Source organism: Dermochelys coriacea, chromosome 12 (genome assembly GCF_009764565.3).
Source record: "Dermochelys coriacea isolate rDerCor1 chromosome 12, rDerCor1.pri.v4, whole genome shotgun sequence".
In the NCBI taxonomy this organism is placed as follows: domain Eukaryota; kingdom Metazoa; phylum Chordata; order Testudines; family Dermochelyidae; genus Dermochelys; species Dermochelys coriacea.
The window spans coordinates 31,252,169-31,276,098 of record NC_050079.1 but is presented as its reverse complement, the minus strand read 5'-3'; the positions used below and the strand labels follow the sequence as shown (position 1 = coordinate 31,276,098).

The 23,930-nt window shown below is 37.4% G+C and overlaps 1 protein-coding gene across 12 annotated transcripts in view; it reads right to left on the bottom strand.

The window, feature by feature from the left end:
• WWOX (WW domain containing oxidoreductase) overlaps positions 1-23,930 on the bottom strand; it is a 690,060-nt gene that overhangs the window by 490,708 nt on the left and 175,422 nt on the right. For 7 of the 12 annotated variants that reach the window (XR_006275137.1, XR_006275135.1, XM_038368509.2 and 4 more), the window contains exons 7-8: positions 18,169-18,354; positions 12,688-12,952 (exon numbers count right to left, since the gene is read on the bottom strand). Coding sequence is in view for 10 of the 12 variants with exons in the window: in XM_038368509.2 (XP_038224437.1) it covers positions 12,688-12,952; positions 18,169-18,354 (451 nt within the window). In the remaining 2 variants the exon portion in view is untranslated. Of the gene's footprint in view, positions 1-3,605; positions 4,211-4,247; positions 7,496-11,512; positions 11,792-11,871; positions 11,890-11,940; positions 12,206-12,687; positions 12,953-18,168; positions 18,355-23,930 lie in introns of those variants that run through there. The other 5 variants (XM_043495035.1, XM_043495033.1, XM_038368512.2 and 2 more) reach the window with 5 other exon arrangements.

Here is a 23,930-nt window from a genome sequence, read left to right as displayed (position 1 = left end):
TGTCCCCAAGATCCTCTTTAGCCTTATTAAAGACTGAGGCAAAGTATTTGTTTAGATATTGGGCCATGCCTAGATTATCTTTAACCTCCGCTCCATCCTCAGTGTTAAGCGGCCCCACTTCTTCCTTCTTAGTTTCTTCTTATTTATATGGCTATAGAACCTTTTACTATGGTTTTAATTCCTTTGCAAGGTCCAACTCTACTCGACTTTTAGCCTCTCTGACTTTATCCCTACATCTTCTGACCTCAACTAGGTAGCTTTCCTTGCTGATCCCTCCCATCTTCCACTCCTGTATGCTTTCTGCTTCTTTCATAATCACCTCTCTAAGATGCTTGCTCATCCAGCTTGGTCTACAACTCCTTCCTATGAATTTTTTCCCCTTTCTTGGGATACAGGCTTCCGATAGCTTCTGCAGTTTTGATTAAAGTAATCCCAGGCCTCAACTGCCTTTAGATCCATAAGTTCTTCAGTCCAATCCACTTCCCTAACTAATTTCCTTAATTTTTGAAAGTCAGCCCTTTGAAATCAAAAACCCTAGTTGCAGATTTATTTTTGTTAATCCTTCCATTTAGTTTGAACTGAATTAGCTCATGATCACTTGAGCCAAGATTGTCCCCTACAACCATTTCTTCTATGAGGTCCTCGCTACTCACCAAAATTAAATCTAAATTGGCATCCCCTCTAGTCGGTTCAGCAACTACTTGATGAAGGAATCCATCAGCTATCGCATCTAGGAAAATCTGAGACCTATTATTATTACTAGCACTGGTCCTCCAGTCTATATCTGGGAAGTTAAAGTCTCCCATGATCACGCAGTTTCCATTAGTATTTACTTGATTAAAAACATTAAAAAGGGCTCTATCCATAACCAAATTAGATCCCGGAGGTCTATAGCACACCCCAAGCACTATCGTAGGAGAGGCTTTACTAGTTTTCTTCCCCAATGTAATTTTTGCCCAGACAGACTCTGTCTTATCCATTGCATCGCTTCTTATTTCTTTACATTCTAACTCATCGTTGATATACAATGCTACTCCACCCCCTTTACCTTTGTTTCTATCTTTCCTAAACAGCACATACCCTTCAATACCTGTAGTCCAGTCTACTTGCAAAGGCAATATTGTAAAGAAATAGATAACAATCCCTGTGTTTATGTAATACATTTGTCTGCCCACTTCAATGTCCATTAAGGGTAGTTGAGTTGCCATTGCTCTTCAGGGGAAGAGTGCAAAGTATGACAGCCATAAGATTAGGCAAAACCTGTTTAATAACAGAGTGTCTGATCAGACTGGCTCTGTCCTTGAATCATGGAGCAGGAGCAGATACAAAGAGATGCCATGCAAGACTGGGCTGTCCTGCTCCTAACTATTACTAAAGGAAGCTTTAATATATGGGATAGTGTCATTTTGATAAGTGACATTTCAGTTTCAGTAATAACCTGGTATTTGGCGGTTGCCCTAAAGAATGTGCTATTCTTGTGTGCAGTGAGAATATTGATTCTACTATTTTTTAAGGGAGGGAGTGACTAGTTAACTTAATATGATAAATTTTATTTCAGTGGACTGGATTACAAGTAATCTTTGTAGGAGGCCCCAAAATAGCAGTAGTTTAAAATTTGGGCAAGATGGTCTGACTCTCCCAATCTGTTTGGTTGGGAGACAAAGGAATATTTCATATACTAATTTTTCAGTAAAACCCAGCCGTACCTCCTGTTCAGGCTTGACCTGGAAGTGACTAAGTCTCTTTAAGTTTGCAGAGTATTAACCCATTTCTAGTCTGAAAAAGTTGCCTGTATCTGGAAGGCTGAGCACCAAAACAGCTTTGGGATTGTTGGAATCACCTGGCTTTATTTGGTTTTAAGAGGTGACCTTTCATCCAAAGAATGGCGATCCCTTCCCTTTGCTTTATTGACCATTACGAATCCTGTAACCTTTTGTATTTAGCACATTTTTGGTCTATGTACCAGATTCCCTTAGAACTGTGTCCTGTGAGTATACACACAGCACCTGCTATTTGCAGGAGTGAACACATCTTTGACTAACACAACACTTCCCAAAAAGAAAAGGAGTACTTGTGGCACCTTAGAGACTAACAAATTTTTTTTTTGCGAATACAGACTAACACGGCTGCTACTCTAAAACCTGTAACAACACTTCCCACGTCTTACATTCTTTTTGTTTATATCTTCTTCTGCAAAGATGTATGATATGAGGATTTTCACTATGGACTAGAGAATAGAGTGGCAATGAAACATCCTAATGGGCAGATGAGCATATCCTAATTAGGGCTGTCGATTAATCACAGTTAACTCATGCGATTAACTTTAAAAAAAATCATGATTAAAAAATTAATTACGATTAATTGCACTGTTAAACAATCAAATACCAATTGAAATTTATTAAATATTTTGGATGTTTTTCTACATTTTCAAATATATTGATTTCTATTACAACACAGAATACAAAGTGTACAGTGCTATTTTATTACAAATATTTGCATTGTAAAAATAAACAAAAGAAATAGTATTTTCAATTCACCTCATACAAGTACTGTAGTGCAATTGCTTTATCGTGAAAATGTAACTTACAAATGTAGATTTCTTTTGTTCATAACTGCACTAAAAAACAAAACAATGTAAAACTTTACAAGTCCACTCAGTCCTACTTCTTCTTCAACCAATCGCTACACAAATGAATTTGTTTACATTTATGGGAAATACTGCTGCCTGCTTCTTATTTACAATGTCACCTGAAAGTGAGAACAGGCGTTCCCAGGTATTTACGCCAGGTATGCTAGACATTCATATGCCCCTTCATGCTTCGGGCACCTTTCCAGAGGACATGCTTCCATGCTGATGATGCGCGTTAAAAAAATAATGCACTAATTAGATTTGTAACTGAACTTCTTGGGAAAGAATTGTATGTCTCCTGTTCTGTTTTGTCTGCATTCTGCCATATATTTCATGTTACAGCAGTCTTGGATGATGACCCAGCACATGTTCATTTTAGGAACACTTTTACTGTAGATTTGACAAAACACAAGAAGGTACCATGTGAGATTTCTAAAAATAGCTACAGTACTCGACTCAAGGTTTAAGAATCTGAAGTGCTGTCCAAAATCTGAAAGGGATGAGGCATGAAGCATTCTTTCAGAAGTCTTAAAAAGAGCAAAAAGAAAAGGGGTACTTGTGGCACCTTAGAGACTAACCAATTTATTTGAGCATAAGCTTTCGTGAGCTACAGCTCACTTCATGGGATGCATGATGCAAGCTTATGCTCAAATAAATTGGTTAGTCTCTAAGGTGCCACAAGTACTCCTTTTCTTTTTTGGTGAATACGATTGTTCCTCAGACATTCTTGTCAACTGCTGGAAATGGCCCACCTGGATTATCACTACAAAAGGTTTTCTTCCTCCCCCTCCTCCTGCTGGTATAGCTCATCTTAAGTGATCACTCTCTTTACAGCGTGTATGATAACACCCATTGTTTCATGTTCTCTGTGTATATATATCATCTCCCCACTGTATTTTCCACTGAATGCATCCAATGAAGTGAGCTGTAGCTCACGAAAGTTTATGCTAAAATAAATTTGTTAGTCTCTAAGGTGCCACAAGTACTCCTTTTCTTTGTAAATAACACACCGTGGTGACATCCAAAGACCAAAAGTGAGTAGGAACAAAGCAAAATTGGGGAATAATAAATTCTGTTTTATTCAGGTTGTTATGCCCCTCACTATGGTACCTGAGCACCTAAATACAACTGTGCTGCCCAGATTCTTTTCTTCCTTGGAAGCCTCCCATTCACACAGTGATCGGACCAATGCTATTTAAGAGATCTGACAAGGCCATGGCAATGTAGCCACAGCTGAGATATGGAGATAGAGATGAGCAAAAGAGAAAGAATGAAGAACAAAAGAAAGACATGTGAAATCTTGAAGGGTGAGGAGACCAAAAGACAGATATTAGAACTGGAAAGCAAGTAAATAATTGAGCAAACTGAGAAAAGACATGGAGTCTGGGAATTTCAGGCAAGAAAGAAGTTACAGATAAATCATATCAGAAGGTGAAAATAAAAAGGATTATTTTGAAAATCTTTGTTAAATGCTCATTATTTCATTTGTAATACACCTTAAACCAACAAAGGTTTTTTCTTTGGGGGAAGGGAGGAGGCTGCTGCTCAATCAGGAGCTTTGTTTCTAGCTGATTTAAAAACCTGAAGTAATAAAAGAAAATAATAATCAATATTCCCTTGTACTGATTAACAACTCTGAGGGCAATCATCTACAAATCTCAGATTAAGAGGAGGCAACAGAAGAGCAGGTGGGCTGTTGGGCTGAATGTGAAGTTGCAACATGGGAAATTTAAACCTTATTATGGAAAATTACTGAAGTGCATGCAGACCTTCCACAAATATATAGCTGTTTCATATAAGGAGGTTTTTCTAGAATGAAATGCTGAAAATATGCTACTCAGTTTCAAGATATAGTATAATTACTTAGAGTACAATCATTATGGTTTACAATGGTATACAATATCATTATGGTATACAATATCAAAATTATTTAATTTTTGCACGTTTGTTCCAGGCCTTTAATTAGCTGATCTGCCAACTGCTGCCCCCAGCTCAAAGTCCAAGAAGCTGGGCTGGGCACTTTAGAGTTCCCCAGGATCTTGGGAGGAAGAGGGTAAAAGGAAACATCTCCCTGAGGACATCAACAGCAGCAGAGCTGCTTTACAGAAGAGATTGAAACTTCTGGGCTGTGATTGCTGTCATGGTTGCCATGCATTCCTCAGTAGGCAGAAGTGATGGATCTGCTGGACTGTTCAACACCCACACATTTAGACTGCTGCAGAGCTGAGTTGCATGGCACAAAGGCTTCTGGAATCTATCCCTGCCCCCGTATGCAGTGGTATTGAACTGAATGGCTCTGTTTCCATCAAGGCCCTCCATTCTTATAGCAGAGGGATAGGGCAGGGAGAGCATTTGCTCCCCATACCAAGTATTACTCTTATTTTAATGGAAAAGAATAGAACAACTTAACTCTCAGACATGTAGGATACTTAGTTCCCAAACATGTAGGTGTACCTTTAACAGCATGCGTATTAAATTTTATTTTGGAACTACCACTTCAAGTTTTAATTTTTCACAGGCTGCTGATGTTTGAGACTACTGCGCAGACCATGCCATCTTGTTTCTAACGCACAAGTAGTATGTATAAATAATCAAATAAATAAATAAAACTCAGGCCAGCAAGAAACTCTTTTCCCATTAAAGTCATCAGGAAATGCATTGGTTTTAAACCCCAATTTTCCGTAAGTTTCACTACTTTGTGAAAATACTTTAAATTCTTTTGTATTTAAAAAAATAGAAGTCAAATACACATAGCTTTTCTTTAACTTAAATTGTACTTTGGTTTATTAGTAGTGTCCAGAAATTTTAAATGGAGAGAGAAATTGTGTCTCTATGCTTGAGAGATGATCCACCTCGGATCCCTGCCTCATCCCAGTACTCTCAAATCAGAACACTCCCCTGCCTTCTTTCCTTCCCCTCCACAGTTTGAGCTCTACAGGTTCCATTTACCCTGTGTGCTGGGTAGCTATTACTATTATGCAGGCAGGTAAACAAATGCATTTGCATTTAGTAAGGGTTACAACTGGACAAAAGTGGAGATACAGCCACCACCACCCTATCAGCTGGTGAGCTGGAATCTGCAGTTCAACATTTAGTTCCTGTTTATGTTTAATGCAATTATGTAAAAAAGACCCAAAAAACAAAACCCAGACTCCTACGAATTCTCTTCAAAAGGAGCCATACACCCTGCAGCTTTACATCAGTGCTAATCCCCCATAGGTCCTCAGTCCAGCTTTACTCCCTTTCCCCTCTAACATCATGTTCTTAAACTAAGGACTCAGCAGGAAATAATGCTAAGGTCAGACTCTAAGGTGTAGTGTTCTTTTCAAAAGGAATTACCTACTGTTCTTCATACTCAAGACACCTCAACGTGCTTTTCAGGCATGAGCTATACAGCTACTAATGGCCAAATACTAGTCTGATAAACATCCCTCTCATGCAATGACTTGTCTTGAGATTTTATATCCATATTTCAGGGCAAATTGTTCAGTAATTCAGGGCAACCATCATGAAATTAACAACAGTTACACGGACCTTTGAACAATAAATTCTATTTATTTTAAGAGGGAATGTTGACCAGAATATAAATATTATTCCAGATTCTTTAAAAGAAACCATGGAAACATTAAAGGTTCAAATCATTATCTGACATTTGAACTCAGGACCTTTCAGCTTGGGGAAGAGTGCCAACTAAGCAACACAAACAGAAATTTTAAATTCTTTACACAAATTATCGAATAAACTAAATGCTTAATATTTGAATGAAAGCCTTGAGGTAGTATCAGACATGAAACCAAAACATTTGATGCCTCAACTACACTTCTGATGTCCAGAGCTGAGATGTGGTTGTAGATAAAATGCACTCCTTATATTTCTCCATAGCACATAATTTAATAGTGAAATCCCCATTCTAAAATGTTAATATTTTCCAAGAAAAAACATAGACTGTACATCTATTGACCTCTTAGAAATTTAAAAATTTTGAAACTATAAATCTCTGGCAGGTTATTCAAGGGCAGAATTACCCTGCTATGGCTAGGTTAGGTTAAGACATTGACATCTTGGTGCTTTTCTAGCTATAATTTATAACTCTGCAAAAGACCAGTGTTTTATTCCCATCCATTAAAAAGGGAGTAGCACATCTGTTAAAACTCTACTACGATGGCTGGCTTTGCATTGCAACAGGAAACGTAACCCAATCATCTCAGAACTACAAATTCTATTCCTTTTTTCATGTAAAAGGATTTGAAAACGTAGTTCACTGAAACATCTGTTAAGCTCTTGAAACCCTAACACATGATATTCTTTCTTCTCTATTACCTGCCAACAAAAATATTTGGTTCTATGTAAGACTATAGCAAGAGTGTGATAATAGCACTCTGCTTCTATTTTTATATGCCACTGTACACTGACAAGATCATACGTGGTGACACTAGTTAATATATTCTGTATCAAAATTTAAATCTTATGATAAATGTATTGAATTTTAATTATACAAGTGTCTAGCAAGAAGTCAGAAAGGGTTTTGAATGACAGATTTACATAAATAAAAAACATGAGAGACTATTTAGCCATGTCATTTTAAAGTCAACTTAATAACCTTGTGTATATTTTGTTTTATAATTTATTTTTTAAAGACATAGATCAAGCCAGCTGGACGCATACCTAGTCTATGTAAACATGTATTTTCTACCACTATTACTTCAGAATCCCTTCTCCAATACTTCCATTTGTTTGTAACATCCACTTGTTGCACTTTGTCTTGAAGTAGACTGTAAGCTCTCCAAGGCAAGGCCTACCTTTTACTGTACGATTGTATAATGTCAAGCAAAATAGGGACCTGGTCCTGATTATGGCTTCTGCTTGCTACAATAACAGAAGCAGTAAATAAACAAAACAGGACAGAGCTGCTGCTAATATTACTATCTACCACAAAAAAAAAAACCAAAAACAAGCATGGACATCCGTTTTAACTAATTTCAATGAGTCTTGGTTTGGGAAAAGTAGGGGGTGGAGGGAAAGAATCCAAGTTCAATTTTCACTAGTCTAAATAGTATAAACATCTTTTGGAATCACCATGTTAACAAGTTTCAGCAGCAGAACACCTGCAAACTTCCTGTGAATCACTATGACCACCACTGATACAGTATATCACACATTACTCCACTGTAGGCAGCCATAAAAGAGGCTTGGATGGGGTGGAGTTGCATTGCTTTCAGTATGATAATCTATTTACAGCAATAATTAAAATGGTTTATGGGCAAAAGCCTAAGATTTCAAAGAAAGAGCAAGTTTAAGAAAGTTACTTAAGAATATCCAGTAGTATAGACAGACATCTGTAACACTATTGCTTAAAACAGGTACTTAAAATAGCCTGACTCCATGAAGAGTGGCCTAATTACTGTAACTAAAGTCACTATAATCACAGCAAGTAACAGCAAATAAAGAAAGGTTTATATTAGAACACTTCTCTTCAGTGCTTCAGGGAATCAGCTAAAACTAGAGGTCTATAGGCAATGTTTCCTTGTACTAAATTCTGTCATGCAGAATATTCTCATTGCCACATGCAAGAGGCCACATGACCTCTCCCAAGAATGGAGATATACAGTATGTGGCAACATTCATCTCTGAAGGAATCATACACTCTCACATTCAGATTGGAGCAACACCACATTTATGAACTTAACCACTAAAAAAAAAAAGGGGCATTTTTAAAAACACACAAGATATACCTTTGCCCACTATTTGGAACCAAAACGAAACATCTGACCAGCTGGTAAACTGGTATAATTTATAAGATGTGTAATTTAAGTAGACAATTTAAAAATGCCATTAGGACATTGTCACAAAAATAAACGTGACAAAAATGAAAACGAAAAGCTCTCAGTAATTAGTAGTAACCAGTTTAGCAAATTGGAGGAATGTATTATTGTGGATACATTAGAAGTGAAAATTTAAAGACTAGCTTTCCAAAAAGTTGGGCCTTTGAGCCCTACCATGTTATCCACCATTCTCAATGCTTCTCTACTAAAACTTTGTTTTGTGAGATAAAATGAAAAATGATTATTATTAACTGTTTCTATTGTAATAGCACCAAAAGGCCCCAGTCAGGGCCTCACTGTGCTAACCATTTTTGGATGTTACATATATGCAACAAACTATGAACATATGGTCTATGCCCATAGTAACTGCAGCCTCAAACTCAGACAAACCCAGTACCCAGCCCAAAACACAAGTCTAGGCCTGGGGACATCTGCAATAGGAATGGGGAGAAGACTCCTGTATCCAAACCATAGAGTGAAAGTGGAGCTGCTCCAGAAAGTCTACTCCAACTTAGTGACAGGAGGAGTAAACTGTGAGGTCCTAACACAAACTCTCAATGTGGGTAAGGAGTAGAGCATGCTTCTAGGGGCAACATTTAATTTCTACAACAAAAAATCCCTCCCCATGGCTGAACTAGAAGTACAGCATAGCTGGGCTGCACATTGTGAAAGGGATGCACATTTTCTGTGGGTCCCCAGGTTCAAATCCCAAGTTTGGCAGTGGTAGCACTCATGAGGTTTTGGGCAGGATTTGTCACACTAAGCTGTAATAATGAGATCTGCCCTCATCCAGGACCATCACAATAGCACCTCTAAAGCCTCAGGTTTCAGAGTAGCAGCCGTGTTAGTTTGTATTCGCAAAAAGAAAAGGAGTACTTGTGGCACCTTAGAGACTAACAAATTTATTTGAGCATAAGCTTTCATGAGCTACAGCTCACTTCATCGGATGCATTCAGTGTAAAGCTTCAGTTGATTAAAAGAAACACACACAAAGAACTGATTGAAGCAATATGGCTTGCTTTAGGGATGGTTGTCTAGTCAATGTTCTAACTCTCTTTTACACACCAGCCATAAACAAACATATGAGACTATCATCAAAAGAAGGGATACAATGATAAAATAATTCCTAATTAGCATTTTACAATTTAAAATAGAAAAGGATGAGGTTATCTGAGCCACACAAACAAAACACAAATACAAAGGGCTCATCAAAGTAAATAAAACTATGTTATATTCATGATAGATCCCAGGAGCTGCATCTTTTTTCTGTAAACTGATACCATTACCTGACACACCAACCATACTCTAGTAACGCTTGTGGATAAGAAGGACATTTACCCTATCTAAGCACATGCTCCAGGGGCTGGATTTTGTACAAGCAGCTCACATGTACATGCATAATTTTGATATACTGACTACTGCATTTGTGGTTGAAGGATTCCAACACCGGCCTCAACAGCTGATAGTGTTCATGGACCAGCCCCACTGGAACATGCGTTTTGCACATACAAATTCTGCAACCTGCACACAGAACTGAGAGATTATTCTGATTGTCTGTGCAACAGTTAGCATGCCAAACTGTAAGAGCAGGTGTATGCTCAGTTCTGTTGTCCCAAGTGAAGGCTGGTTCAGACATCACTTGAATCTGGCCCTACTGTTGGAGATATCTCTGAAATTTTGGCCTACAGGCCACTTACAGAGAAAATCCTTTTATATGTTTTGGGCCTGATTCTCTACTTACTTGCACCTATGTAAATTAGGATGAATTCCATTTAAGACAATTGAATTACACCACTGCAAAACTGGACTAAGTAAACATGCAATCAGGACCCTTTCTTGTACATAATTACACAGATTCAGCATGCGACTCAGCCATTAATCTGACAAACTACTGGGGGCAATATTATTGATGAGCTATTCAGGGATGATACCACACTCCTGTCCTCTCCTTCCCTGCTTCTTTTCAAATGAAAATAATTCAGTTTGTCTGTTTCACTGGCTCAGAGAGACAATGAGTTGTGCAACCTCACAACCACTGGCATCCATCACTTTGTCTATTATGAGAGGGCCCAAGATGGGGCTGAACTACCACCAAGATAGGCTCGACTCAGTATGGGTATAGATACCTTCTTTCCACAGCCCAAATGCTGGGTCTCAAACAGGATGGAGCCATTTTTTTTTCCTCTTTGGGAATATCATTCCCTCTCAGTGCGTAAATGATGAGACACAGTTAATAAGGTTCAAAAGCAGGCAATTCTCAGCAAAGTTAAAGTCATCCTGAGCCCAACAAACCAATCTGGATAGTTTAGAAATAGCTGAGTTGAAGAACTGGAGGAAGAGGCGTTAACACCCCCATTTGACAGCACTGTAATCTCTTAATAAAGAAGAATGCTAGTGGTAGGCACAAAAGGCCTAGTTAACCTTCTTTGCGTAACAGACCCAATCCAATGTTCACTAGAGTCAATGACAAGACTCCCATTGACCTCAGTGTGCATTGGAAAGGGCCCATTGTAGGGAATCAAACAGTAAATAGACCCATTTTTAATGTTTTACTTTTAATCCTTTCAAGCCTTGAGGTTCTGTTAGCTAACTCATCATTCTATGGGGGGGGGTACTGAAATATTGTAATTGTTAATTCATTTGTAATACAGTTTGTCTGAAAATATGTAAAAAGGCTGCAGAAACTGTTCTCTAAAATGATATATCAGTGACTTTGGGGGCAGGAGGAACCTGAGACTACTATATTGGCTATCTAGCTCCTCAAACGGCAAATCCCTGGACACACCCCATGCATTGGGTACTTACAACTTTATCTCTCAACAAATTTCTTCGAATGAATCCAAGGGTCTTCTCTCCATTGAGTGGTATGTTTTAAATTCAGGCAACTTTGGGGGTTATCCCAACACAAAAAGACATGTTTGAAAATGTCTTAACAGTCAATATTTTCCATGCTCAGATATTTTAAAAAAATGGCCTTGTGTAATTCTATCTGTCGATAAACTGTACAGTTAATTTCTTGACAACACTTTGCTTCATTATGCAATATACTGAAGAGACCAAATAACCAATGTCTGACAGGTTTATTAATATGGTACAGGAAAAAGATGCTATATGATATAAGTCTACAAAGAGCTGTCCCATGCAGTAACATTACATTCACCTTATACAAGTGTGCTGCCCAAGTTATACATTTCAGCTGGTATTATCTATATGATTTTACAAGTTACACATTTCTTTACATTAACTGAAAACCAACCCATTGGTATATTCCAGTTCCATTGTTGTTCTGTTTCTTCCTTATCTTTGTTTTGGATAGGTGAAGATTCTTCCCTAGATTGTACTAAGACATAGAATGAATGTATCTTGATTTTGACAGGTTTCCAATCTGCTTGTGCCAAATGCTTACTTCAGCAGGTGCAAGGTGTTATGGGATATTTACTATAAGTGAACAGGATTATGGTATAGGCTATTTTAGGCTAAATCACTGTTATAATATTTTTATAAACATAATAGTGTGGCTAACACATATTATTACTATGCGTTATATATAATTTATATAAATATATACTAGCCAGGGTATATAAGTCAATGTACCAAACAACCAGTAGCATGTGCGGGCGGGCACGCACGCATGCACACACACACACACACACACACACACACACTCCTGGTTAAAAAAAAAAAAAGGAAACCACTGCCTTTGGATTAAGAATAAGGATAAGGAAGATGATATTCACCAGGAAGCTATAAGCCTCTGAAAAAGAAAGGTGTACACTGAAAATGCTTTCCTTCAACTATCAATGATGCCATTAGCAAGGTTCTTTAATCACAGCACCTACATATTCATCTATTTACAAACCAAATGTACCTGAGCATGCACTTAATTGAAAATTCAAAACAACTTTTTAAATTCTTTAAATATGTGTTGAAGCACATCACTAACCCCACAGCATTCCACCCCTAATATGTGCAGCTACCCATTAACAGGGCAATGGAAATCAGGCATTACAACATTCTATGTATTACTTTAGATTGACAAAGTGCATATGAAATGGTTTTAGGACCCTTTACTACAGCTCACAGGGTTGACAGCATGATCACTATTAAAACCGTGCTTGCATTAAAAAAAAAAAGAGGCAAAAGGTTAAAGCAAATATGTACATCTGGATTTTTATAACTCCAGTCCCATGATTTAAAAACTGAAGATGTGTAAAATGCTGCAAGGCATTCACTTACCATGGATTTGGTGAAAGGCCGAGCCAAGGTAAACAGCAGCGTATACACCCACCAGTTGCGATGAAGGGATGAGTAGATCATATTTCCAGGATGCACTGCATTAGAAGTCACCCCGTGGGGAGAAAGGTGGCGGTTTAGCTCATTGGAGAACAATATATTGCAAAGCTTGGAACGGTTGTAGGCCACAATAGCCCAGAACTCTTTCTTAGATGGAGAAAGCAGGCTGAAGTCAAGCTTTCCTGAGGAATCTTTAATTTCTGAAAATCTAAAAAACAGTACACGTGCTTTAGACATTCTGGGCCAAATTCTGCTCTCATTTAAAACAGCACAACTCCTTGGAAGTCACAAAGGTTGTGCTGCTGCAAATGACAGCAGAATTTGGACTGCAACCAACATGTAACTTGCTTAGCAGTTTCTTAAAATCTAAAAAAAATTCTTTGTGGTCATCAAAAAGAACTTAATGTTATATGGGAGTAAAATTATTAAATAAATTCACATCAGAAGCAAAAGATAGGTTATTTAACAGCCATGGTTTATACTATATGAACTACATTCTTTTGCAGGAACAGGAACAAAACCAGCTTTTTAGTTTTGTTTTTCAAGACTCACATGATTAACATACATTTAAATAATTTAGAATAAAAGATTTCTGCTTTTCAAAGAAGAGTAATACAGTGTTCATTCTTAACCATTTTTTCCTAGATTATTTTAATCTAATGCTCAAGTACTGCATATTTTAGTTTAAGTGTCCAAGTAACTACAGATGATTCTTGCTGCCTCTTAGACTCTTTTTAGATTAAAAATTGATGATTATAAAGTGGTTATAACCTTGGTAACTTGCCATCAATGTCTTATACGTTTAAAGATAAATGTAAACAAAGCCAAAATGAGTTCTGGCAGACTATAATGTTTTTAAGTATACCCATGACATGATTGAACACAAATCAAAGTAACTAGTTGATATTTTTTAATTGGGTCTGACAGAGTCATTAAACACCAGCTGTTTGTTTGGTTCTCTCTTTTTTAATAACAACAAAATAGTGAATTTACTAAAGACACTTGCATGAAAATCATTACTTTCTAGATAGTTCTCTATCCATCCTTACATTTTTGGTTTATTAAATTACCAGTACATATTAGTGCTGAGAAATAAATATCACTGATAGTTGCAAAACTATGCTCCACACAAGAGTGCTGCTTTAAAAACAAAAAAAGGGTGGGATCTAGCAAACTCACTTCAATATGTAGAAGCTTTCAGAATCAGCTGGGGAAATGAGGGACAAACATAACTGTAGTATACATTATAAAAAAATATTTTAAAATGCCTTTCCTGATTTTGCATTATACATTCCAAATAAAGCGATTGACAGTACCCACCTGCTGAAGTGAAGAAACAGATTGACAGAGCCAGAAGAGTACCCAGAAGTCGCCTACTACAGGACAGGCCCAACAAAGAAAACAACAGAACGCCACTAGCCATCACCTTCAGCCCCCAACTAAAACCTCTCCAATGCATCATCAAGGATCTACAACCTATCCTGAAGGACGACCCATCACTCTCACAGATCTTGGGAGACAGGCCAGTCCTTGCTTACAGACAGCCCCCCAATCTGAAGCAAATACTCACCAGCAACCACACACCACACAACAGAACCACTAACCCAGGAACCTATCCTTGCAACAAAGCCCGTTGCCAACTCTGTCCACATATCTATTCAGGGGATACCATCATAGGGCCTAATCACATCAGCCACACTATCAGAGGCTCGTTCACCTGCGCATCTACCAATGTGATATATGCCATCATGTGCCAGCAATGCCCCTCTGCCATGTACATTGGCCAAACTGGACAGTCTCTACGTAAAAGAATGAATGGACACAAATCAGACGTCAAGAATTATAACATTCAAAAACCAGTTGGAGAACACTTCAATCTCTCTGGTCACTCGATCACAGACCTAAGAGTGGCTATACTTCAACAAAAAAGCTTCAAAAACAGACTCCAACTAGAGACTGCTGAATTGGAATTAATTTGCAAACTAGATACAATTAACTTAGGCTTGAATAGAGACTGGGAATGGATGAGTCATTACACAAAGTAAAACTATTTCCCCATGGTATTTCTCCCTCCCACCCCACCCCCCACTGTTCCTCTGATATTCTTGTTAACTGCTGGAATTAGCCTACCTGCTTGTCACCATGAAAGGTTTTCCTCCTTCCCCCCCCTGCTGTTGGTGATGGCTTATCTTAAGTGATCACTCTCCTTACAGTGTGTATGATAAACCCATTGTTTCATGTTCTCTGTGTGTGTGTATATAAATCTCTCCTCTGTTTTTTCCACCAAATGCATCCGATGAAGTGAGCTGTAGCTCACGAAAGCTTATGCTCTAATAAATTTGTTAGTCTCTAAGGTGCCACAAGTACTCCTTTTCTTTTTGCGAATACAGACTAACACGGCTGCTACTCTGAAAACTGGTTTGTTTGTGTTTGTTGGGGTTTTTTAAACTTATTTCGGGGCAAAAAACAGTAAAATACACAAATAAAAAGCCTACAAGGTTCCAAAGTCAATAGGAGCTGACAATGCTTTGTCCCTTTCAGAACCAGTCCCTCATTTGATCTCAAGTAATAAAATTTCTCTCTCATAATTTTCACATTCATTTAGGGCACAATTCTGAAATCAACGGGGCTAATCCAGGAGTAAATTATTACTCAACATGAATAAGGGTGGCAGACTTTGCTAATCAAGCCCTTAGTAGCTCTCTAAAACACCGAAGTATATTATACAAATACAAAAAGAAAAGAAAAGGAGGACTTGTGGCACCTTAGAGACTAACAAATTTATTTGCGCATAAGCTTTCGAGAGCATCGGATGCACCAATGAAGTGAGCTGTAGCTCACGAAAGCTTATGCTCAAATAAATTTGTTAGTCTCTAAGGTGCCACAAGTCCTCCTTTTCTTTTTGCAAATACAGACTAACATGGCTGCTACTCTGAAACCTGTCATTAAACAAATACGGTGTTTTGTGTCTGTCATCAACACAATAGTAATGTAGTGACACGTTTTTAGTCCAATCTGTGAGTCAGTCTTATGTCAGCAACTCCATTCACTTTGATGGACAATCAAATTAATTATACAGAAATAAAAAGATAGGAAGAAAGTCAATTTACTTATTATTTGTATTTTCGTACAATGTACTTCAACTACACAAAAAATGACTTTAAACTCAATTCATTTGCACTGAATCCAGATAAGTAAATAAAATAGAGCAAAAGACCTGAGAGGCAAATAAATGTTTTGCCTTAGAGCAGTCTAGCATAATAATTTCTGCAAACATAGGACTTTATTTTCCCCCTAACAGGGAGTCTTGATTCCAACAAAAAGATTCAGCCATGGTTTATGGAAGTAATTAGATACCAACACTTCTGTTTTACAACACGGTTTAAGGCTCAGCGTTCTCAAGTAAGTTAGAAAGTACTACCAGTATTAAGACCTGCTCTCTAAACTAGCCCTCCTCATAAGCTTATTGTCACTGAACAGTTAGAAAAAACAGCCATTTAATGATTATTTTAAATGTTTAAATATGATTTAAGACACAAGAAATGAACCCCTAAAATAGAAAAGCAATAGGTTGGATTAGTAATTATATTCTGACATGCACAGCAACTTATTTTTTGATAGGTTTCCTAAAACTTGGCTCATCTCAGTCAGTTAGCAACGAGCACTTTAAAATAATCTTATTTTTCAAAACAAAGATAAAGCTGTGTAAAGATATGAGCTCTAGATCCACATAGCACTTAAGGGGGAAAAAAAAAAACAAAGATGTCATTTAAAATACTATTTGAGATACAAGCATACAAAGGGAAACAAGCAGCTGACAATTCAACATAATCTGCCATTAAACAACAGCTCATTTATATATATCCCACTGTGCCCTCCACATCTGGCAAGTGATTGGAGTTGGCAGATTTATTTCTAGAGCTATCTTGCCTGCCCCACAGTAGCCTCCCTCACTCCTAACAGGACTCTGCAACTTGCTTTCACAAACCTGGTGTGATTTGCAAAGATAAGGATGTCCAGATTTTGTTACCACCTAATTACTAGATGTTTCATGTCTTAACACCAGGGAGGATTATTACCGGCATTTTCTATTGCTTCCTTTCATTTCAGCCATCATAAATTTAAAATGGTAAAAGTAAATCTATCTTCCGTGTGTCATTTATACCATAAGCCCCTCTGTTTGGAAGTGATAAAGATTTCAGCCTGACCCTTGGCTGGTCTCTCTCTACCGGGTCTCCAGGGTTACATTCTATGGAAACATGATTAAAAAAATAAGCTTCATTCTGGGTCTCTTAAAACAGTGCAGAAATTAAATAAATAAATAAAGTAGTTGCACATTTTTCCTCTTGCCTTGCTAAATCTCAACCATGCAAAAAGTGAAATAGAAATCAACAATAATGTTTTAAAGCAGGTCCATGATGGGCCTAATAATCCTGCAATCCCTGCACATTCTGAACTAAATCTGAAGCAGCATGTGCTTTGGATGCAGAAAGAATTCAGAATTGGACCCTGAGGCCCAGATTTTTAAAGGTATTTAGAAGCATTGCTGTACCAAAATACCATTGACTATAGGTGGGATTTAGATTCCTTATTGCCTAAATCTCTTTTGAAAGAGAGATTTAGGTGTCTAAATCAATTAGTTGTTGCAACGTTAAATGCAGCAATGCCTAACTACCTTTAAAATCTGGGCCATAATCTACTTCAGGTATTAACTGTTTTGTCTTTTTAAAAACTTCCTTCTCTTCAGTTATTAAAAATGTTCTAAAATCATTGCAAACTTGTCTGAAATTTCATATTGTGCTTTTTGCCAAATTGCACTCCTAAAGGTAATCGGAGAGAAGGGCCATCTGATACCTTAACTGAAAATTTAACCAAAAGAGGCACAGCCAGATTTCTAATATAGCCTAACTAACAAACTTCCCTTCCTACAATTATAGAGCTAATGTCTGCATTGAATTCCCTAATTTCTCATTATAAAACAATTGGATTTAATCCAGCAGTCTTTAATTGCATTGTTTCTCCTGCTAGAATAACTACACATTCTTCTTGGTAAGATGTTGAAGTTGTTGAATGACAAATCAATAAAGGTCATGCCATTCAGATTTAATCAATTATTATTCCATCTCCAAGTAAAAATCAATGAGTGGCCTGCAGTGCAGTGAAAAATCTGCATTCATACAAAGAGTGACCAAGATCAACCTATGCAGTATTATGAAACTTGTATGCATACAGAATCTCAGGGACAGATCCTGTATAGGAGTAATCCTACTGACTTCAAAAAGAATTGCTCAAGCAAGAGTAAGCACTTTAGGATTGGTATTTTTATTTTAAAGTTTGGTATTTCCACTGTGATAGTTTCATCCCAAGGATTGCAGAAAGGGCCAATCAGAGATAAATCAAGAACATATTCTGATTTTAACCAACCTGTGTGATTCTGATGAAACCATCACAACTCTTGCTGGAGATGAGCGGCGTAGAACGTCTTCAAGAAGTTGGACAAGGTAAAAATGCCCCAAGTGATTCACCTGGAAGGTGGCCTCTAGGTCATCTTCTGTCAAGGACCACGGAGCAGCAAAAACAGCAGCATTGCAGATCAGCACATGAAGCGGCCTGAATAATCAACAAGATTTGCCGACATTAAAAAATGAAATCAAATCAAGTGAATAAAAAAGTACAAAGAATTAGATGTAATTAAATGTACTGTTGTGATTTCTCTTCTTGTCATTTCAGAACGTCCACTGGAAAAAACAAAGGAACAAAACAAAGGTAACTGAACAACTGGTGCTCAAATACTTTGCATCTCCAGGTCCACCATCAACACAAAGGGTTTGGAATGGACGGAAAAATAGTGGACATGCATAGATACATTCGACAGATCCTCCAGATAACATTAAGCCTCCAAAGTAGGGGACAGGCTCAATCTGCAAGACATAATTCCTCTAACCGTAGGAATTCTACCCTATATTCTTGGTCTTAATGTGCCCAAAGAGTAAAGATTGCAGTCTCCATGCAAGTCACCTTCATGCACAGACATTATGGACATTTAAGTACTGCAGACCTGACACCTTGTAAAACCCAACTTTTTATCTGGTTTCAGAGTAGCAGCCGTGTTAGTCTGTATTCGCAAAAAGAAAAGGAGTACTTGTGGCACCTTAGAGACTAACAAATTTATTAGAGCATAAGCTTTCGTGAGCTTATCCGATGAAGTGAGCTGTAGCTCACGAAAGCTTATGCTCTAATAAATTTCTTAGTCTCTAAGGTGCCACAAGTACTCCTTAACTTTTTATCTCTCAGCCATGTCACGTATTTAACTGCCAAATAGGCGAAGTCAAGCCAAAAAAAGTACTAATTTTTACAAACAGCTAACCAACCCCAAAATGTATAATTTAAAATAGAACAAAGTGCAAGTATAGGGGAAACAGAAGAATGGTTCGTTTGTCTTCTGTTTCAAGTACCCACTGCCTGCTGATGGGATGGCTGTGGGCCATGCTTACTTATGTACCATGAGAGGACAAGTGCACAAGTCAACAATCACAACTTTTCTAGGTGGTTCCAAGGCTGCAGCAGCAGGGCACATGTGTTCCAGTATTGGGGTTCAACAGAGACAATCCTAGGAGAAATGTCAAAAATTAAGACTTGGATTTCCAAACAAGCCTAAGGTAATTAGGCACTGAGCACCTTTTAAGCACTGTTGAAAATCCCATCTTCAATAACAGCCTAATTATCTAAAAGACTTTTTGGGAAATTAAAAAAAGGGGTGAGACATCAGTTACATATGATAATACTGAGAATGTTATCATCAATGAGGATAGATAGATAGATAGATAGATAGATAGATAAAAACCTTTACTTAAAAATAAATTTCAACTAGAAACCCAGAAACAGTTCACTATGGCACAGTTCTGAAATAGTAATGAATGATGACTGATCAGTAGTCAACAATCCCATATTTTTATCTTTAGGTTCATTCTTACAGAAGCTTCACAGAAACCTTTAGAGGAGAATATTGAAACACGTGGAAGCTTTCTGAAGTACATTTTCTAATGGGCGGAGCTTCTGCTTTTTTTTTTGGCAGGTGCAACCTTCCCATTAAATTTACTCCCACATTTTACACTAGCAAAATAAATTGTGGATATTCGAAGTATGCAAAAGGGAGGCTGCATTTTAGAAAATGTGGCTCTATGTTTCTGTTCAAGCATCCTGGGTCAAAGTCTGCCTGTGTTTCACCTGTGCCATCCCACTCCACACAGTAGGAATAGTTGGAAGGAACAAAGGATGACCAACCCAGAGTTCCTTCACAGAAACATAGGACCATATTTTCAAAAGGGCAACCTTCCTTTTGTAGGCATAATGTGCCCCACTCCTGAATTGCAACTGCACAATACTCGCGCACAATGCCAGTATTCATGTCTGTCGTCATTTTATTTTGAACTCACAAAAAAATGAGGTTTCAGAGTAGCAGCCGTGTTAGTCTGTATTCGCAAAAAGAAAAGGAGTACTTGTGGCACCTTAGAGACTAACAAATTTATTAGAGCATAAGCTTTCGTGAGCTACAGCTCACTTCATCGGATGCATTCCACCAAATGCATCCGATGAAGTGAGCTGTAGCTCACGAAAGCTTATGCTCTAATAAATTTGTTAGTCTCTAAGGTGCCACAAATACTCCTTTTCTTTTTGCGAAAAAAATAAGGGTGCATGTTGTGCTTTCCAAAAGGAATACAAAAGTCACAAGCCTTCGGAGAATGCATCTTGTGAAGTGTTAGATGCCTCTATATCACCTCAAAGTTTATGTGATGCTTCTGTAAAAATGCATTTGCAGATAAGATATATACATGTCTTTTTAGACAGCAGTATAATACAATTTAGAACTGTGCTGCAGTATGTAAACAGAGGAAACCATGGTATGTCACCAGTGTGCGTCTGCTATTGATTCAAAGGTCCCTCATCTTGAAATATGTAGCTCTATATTACAGGTCAAATGCTGCCCTCAGATGTGCACACACATCCTGACCAAGTGAAAGACAGGAAAGCAGGTCACAAAAGAGATATGCAAAAAATCCATTGAAATGTACAAATAAAAACTAAACAGGAAACACTAAGCACTTAACTATTAAAAATTATTGATCTTCATGCAGTTCTTTCATAATTATAGGTTTGATTTACATAAGGCATTTTTAACCATTTGGAATTACTAATAGGCAATGAATCAAACCCTGTCATTTGCCACTAACTGCAAGTTGGCTGACATGACATAGTGGAGTTTCATCAGTGTCAGAGTGAAGGGTCCCCCTCCCAGAGTGTAGAGCACCCACAAAACTGCTCAGGAGCACCACTACTCCAACGCACAGGCTATAGTTCTTCCTGTGCTTATTGTGCTTCCCTTATAAAGGCTACTGTCCCTTCCAGCTCTCTAACCATGGACTCACTGGCCACACCCATGCCTCTCCCCTGTCAGGCATCCCAAACCTCTATTTAATGCAGTGGATGGCCTGTTAAACATCTCCACATACACACTCCCTTTCTAGTATGCACCTGCTGGGCACAAGGGGCAGGGGTTAGCCTAGTATACATTTATCATAGATACACTATTAACCAACCTTCATTAATTTTTGCAGATCTTCAGCATATAAAAAAATCAAGGGACAGTGCTTCATTTAGTTTCTGCTTACATTGTGAATATGCATTATCTCACTTTTTCATATTTATCTGAGGATTTAATTTATGAATTAGTGTCCTAGATACAAGACATCTTTTTTCCTCAAAAATAAAAAGCTACTTTGTGAGATATATTAATATAAATTTTGTAGTTTGTACTTGGCAATGAGTTTATGACAAGACACTGCATTGTGAATTCTCAATATACCAATGACAATAAAAAGAATATCCCTCATTGTTACTTTCAGTTGGCCTTTAAATTTATAAGGCAAATGAAAACTGCATAAAACGACACAAACTGATGTAAGAGAACACAATAAGACACAATGAGCCCACATATGAACCTGGACTATATTCTACCTAACCACATTTTATTATCCTTCATTAATGCTAATTATACAATAACTACCAGAGGCAAAATATGTACCCTCTACCTAAACCTGTCAGCTCAATTAATTAAAAAACAGGATTCCAGAATATGAAACTATAAAATACTGTGAATTTTTAATTCTAAAGGCATTTAATTGAGTTTTATAAAAAACCCTGCCCCTTTTTAATGAGGTTTTTTTTATTTTTGAAATAACATCTTTTACTAAAAGCTTTTTATTTTTTACTAAAAGTAATTAAGATTCAAGAGAGTCCCTAAAATTATGAATCTCTGCAGTATTCTCTCACAAGAATTAGTTTTATCTGTACAAAAATATACAAATAATAAAAAATAGAAACACTTTAATCAAATCCCCTAGCTAAATGGTTACTAGCAGACTATTTTTATTTTTAGTTAATTTTAGTGTTTGTAAATGATGCAAGACTTACAGTCCTGGAAAATGAAGTCCTCTTTACCCAGAGGGCAGCATTAGCAGAGATGGCTACAGAGCCTCATTTCTATTCTGGAAGGACCACTTTTTGGACTGAGAGGATAGTTCAGGATCCAAGTCCATTAAGTTACTGGTCTCTCTCGTGAGACTGATAACAAGGGGCCAATAAATGTCAAGTGAGATGGTAGTTTTTTGTGATGTGGACATCTAGCCAATAAGAACTGAACAAAGATCACCTACTTATTTCACATTAGCCATGTAACCGCCCTCATACAATCATGAATTTCAACCACCAAGGGCAGATTCTAGTTTCCAAGGTGCAGTGCTTTTTATCACTGAACATCTCATTGTACAGTATCTAAATGTTCAGGCTACATGACAATTCACACCACACATCTGATACTAAAGCCTTGCTTTATGACTGAAATAGTTTTAGTGGATAGCAGGACTTTGACCTTGATTTCACCAGTTTATTAAGAAACTAGGGCAGTCTCCATTAGCCTTGGTTATGACCCCTATAAAATAATCTTCTGCATTTAAAGCAGCCTGCTACTATTATTCATTAAAGGTACAGGTAAATAGCAACAAAAAAAGTCAGCAGCAAGGCAGGATTTTCTGTTTATGTTTATGCCTAGTGTTAACATTATGAGGCAGCTTTCTAACTGTATGACTCCTATTTGACATTTCTGTAAGCACCATACAGCTAAAACCTTGTACAGTGTTTTGAAAATTTACCCTTATGTCTCCTTAAAATGTCTTCAGCTAGTGACTTACACTGCACCAAATGAGCTAATGCATTCTACCATTACAATTTAAGTATATATTGGAACCAGCATATAAGCTGCTCTACCACAGTACAATGTCACTGTTTCTTACTATCCCCAGCAAAGCAGATCCAAGAATGTAATGTTTTAACTGCAAGCAGTACTGTGATTGTAAAAAAACCTCTCTCTATGCTGATGAGTAATTAGAATTCGGTACTGTAAAAAGTGCTCTGATTAGCAAGGGTATTTTTTCTATTAATGCCTTGAAAATATCTCCAGTCTTCTGCACTGCACATATCCATGACAAGTCACTAACTCTTGCACTTGGACAAGTTATTCAGATCATATGTGCTTTGCTGAATCTACTATTAGAAGAAATAAAGTAATCCAAATAGAAACTGTGCACTGTTTGAAAATATACAGAATATGTTAATAAATGAATGAGATATGGAAATTAAGTCATCTCTATAAATCAATTAGTTATAAAATTTATCAATCAATTTGTTAGCATATGATGCAAAACTATGATCTGCCAACAGTCTTGTGAACTGGCCTTGTAGCAGTAGCTACTTTCAAGGTAATTAATTACTGGAGATTTGCAAATGGAAGAATAATATTTTCCAACAAATGTACCCATGCATTAGGAGGTTAAATAAACACCAACATGTCAATGCAGTTTTTGGCTTTAGTGTTCTCCCATTTAAAACACAATGAAACAGTTAACTAGACCGTTATGCAAAGGGAATAATTCTCAAATCTTCCCATGAAGCAGAATATCACACCATCTGGGGAGCTTCTCAAGTGATTTGGAAAGTTCATACTGTTTGGAATTATACAGAAATTCAACAGAAAAGGCTTTGCCATATCCCCTAAGTCCCATAAGCAACTGTAGACCTATGTCACAGCCACAAATGGATGCAGAGAGATGGGACTTCTCCTCTGCTATAGA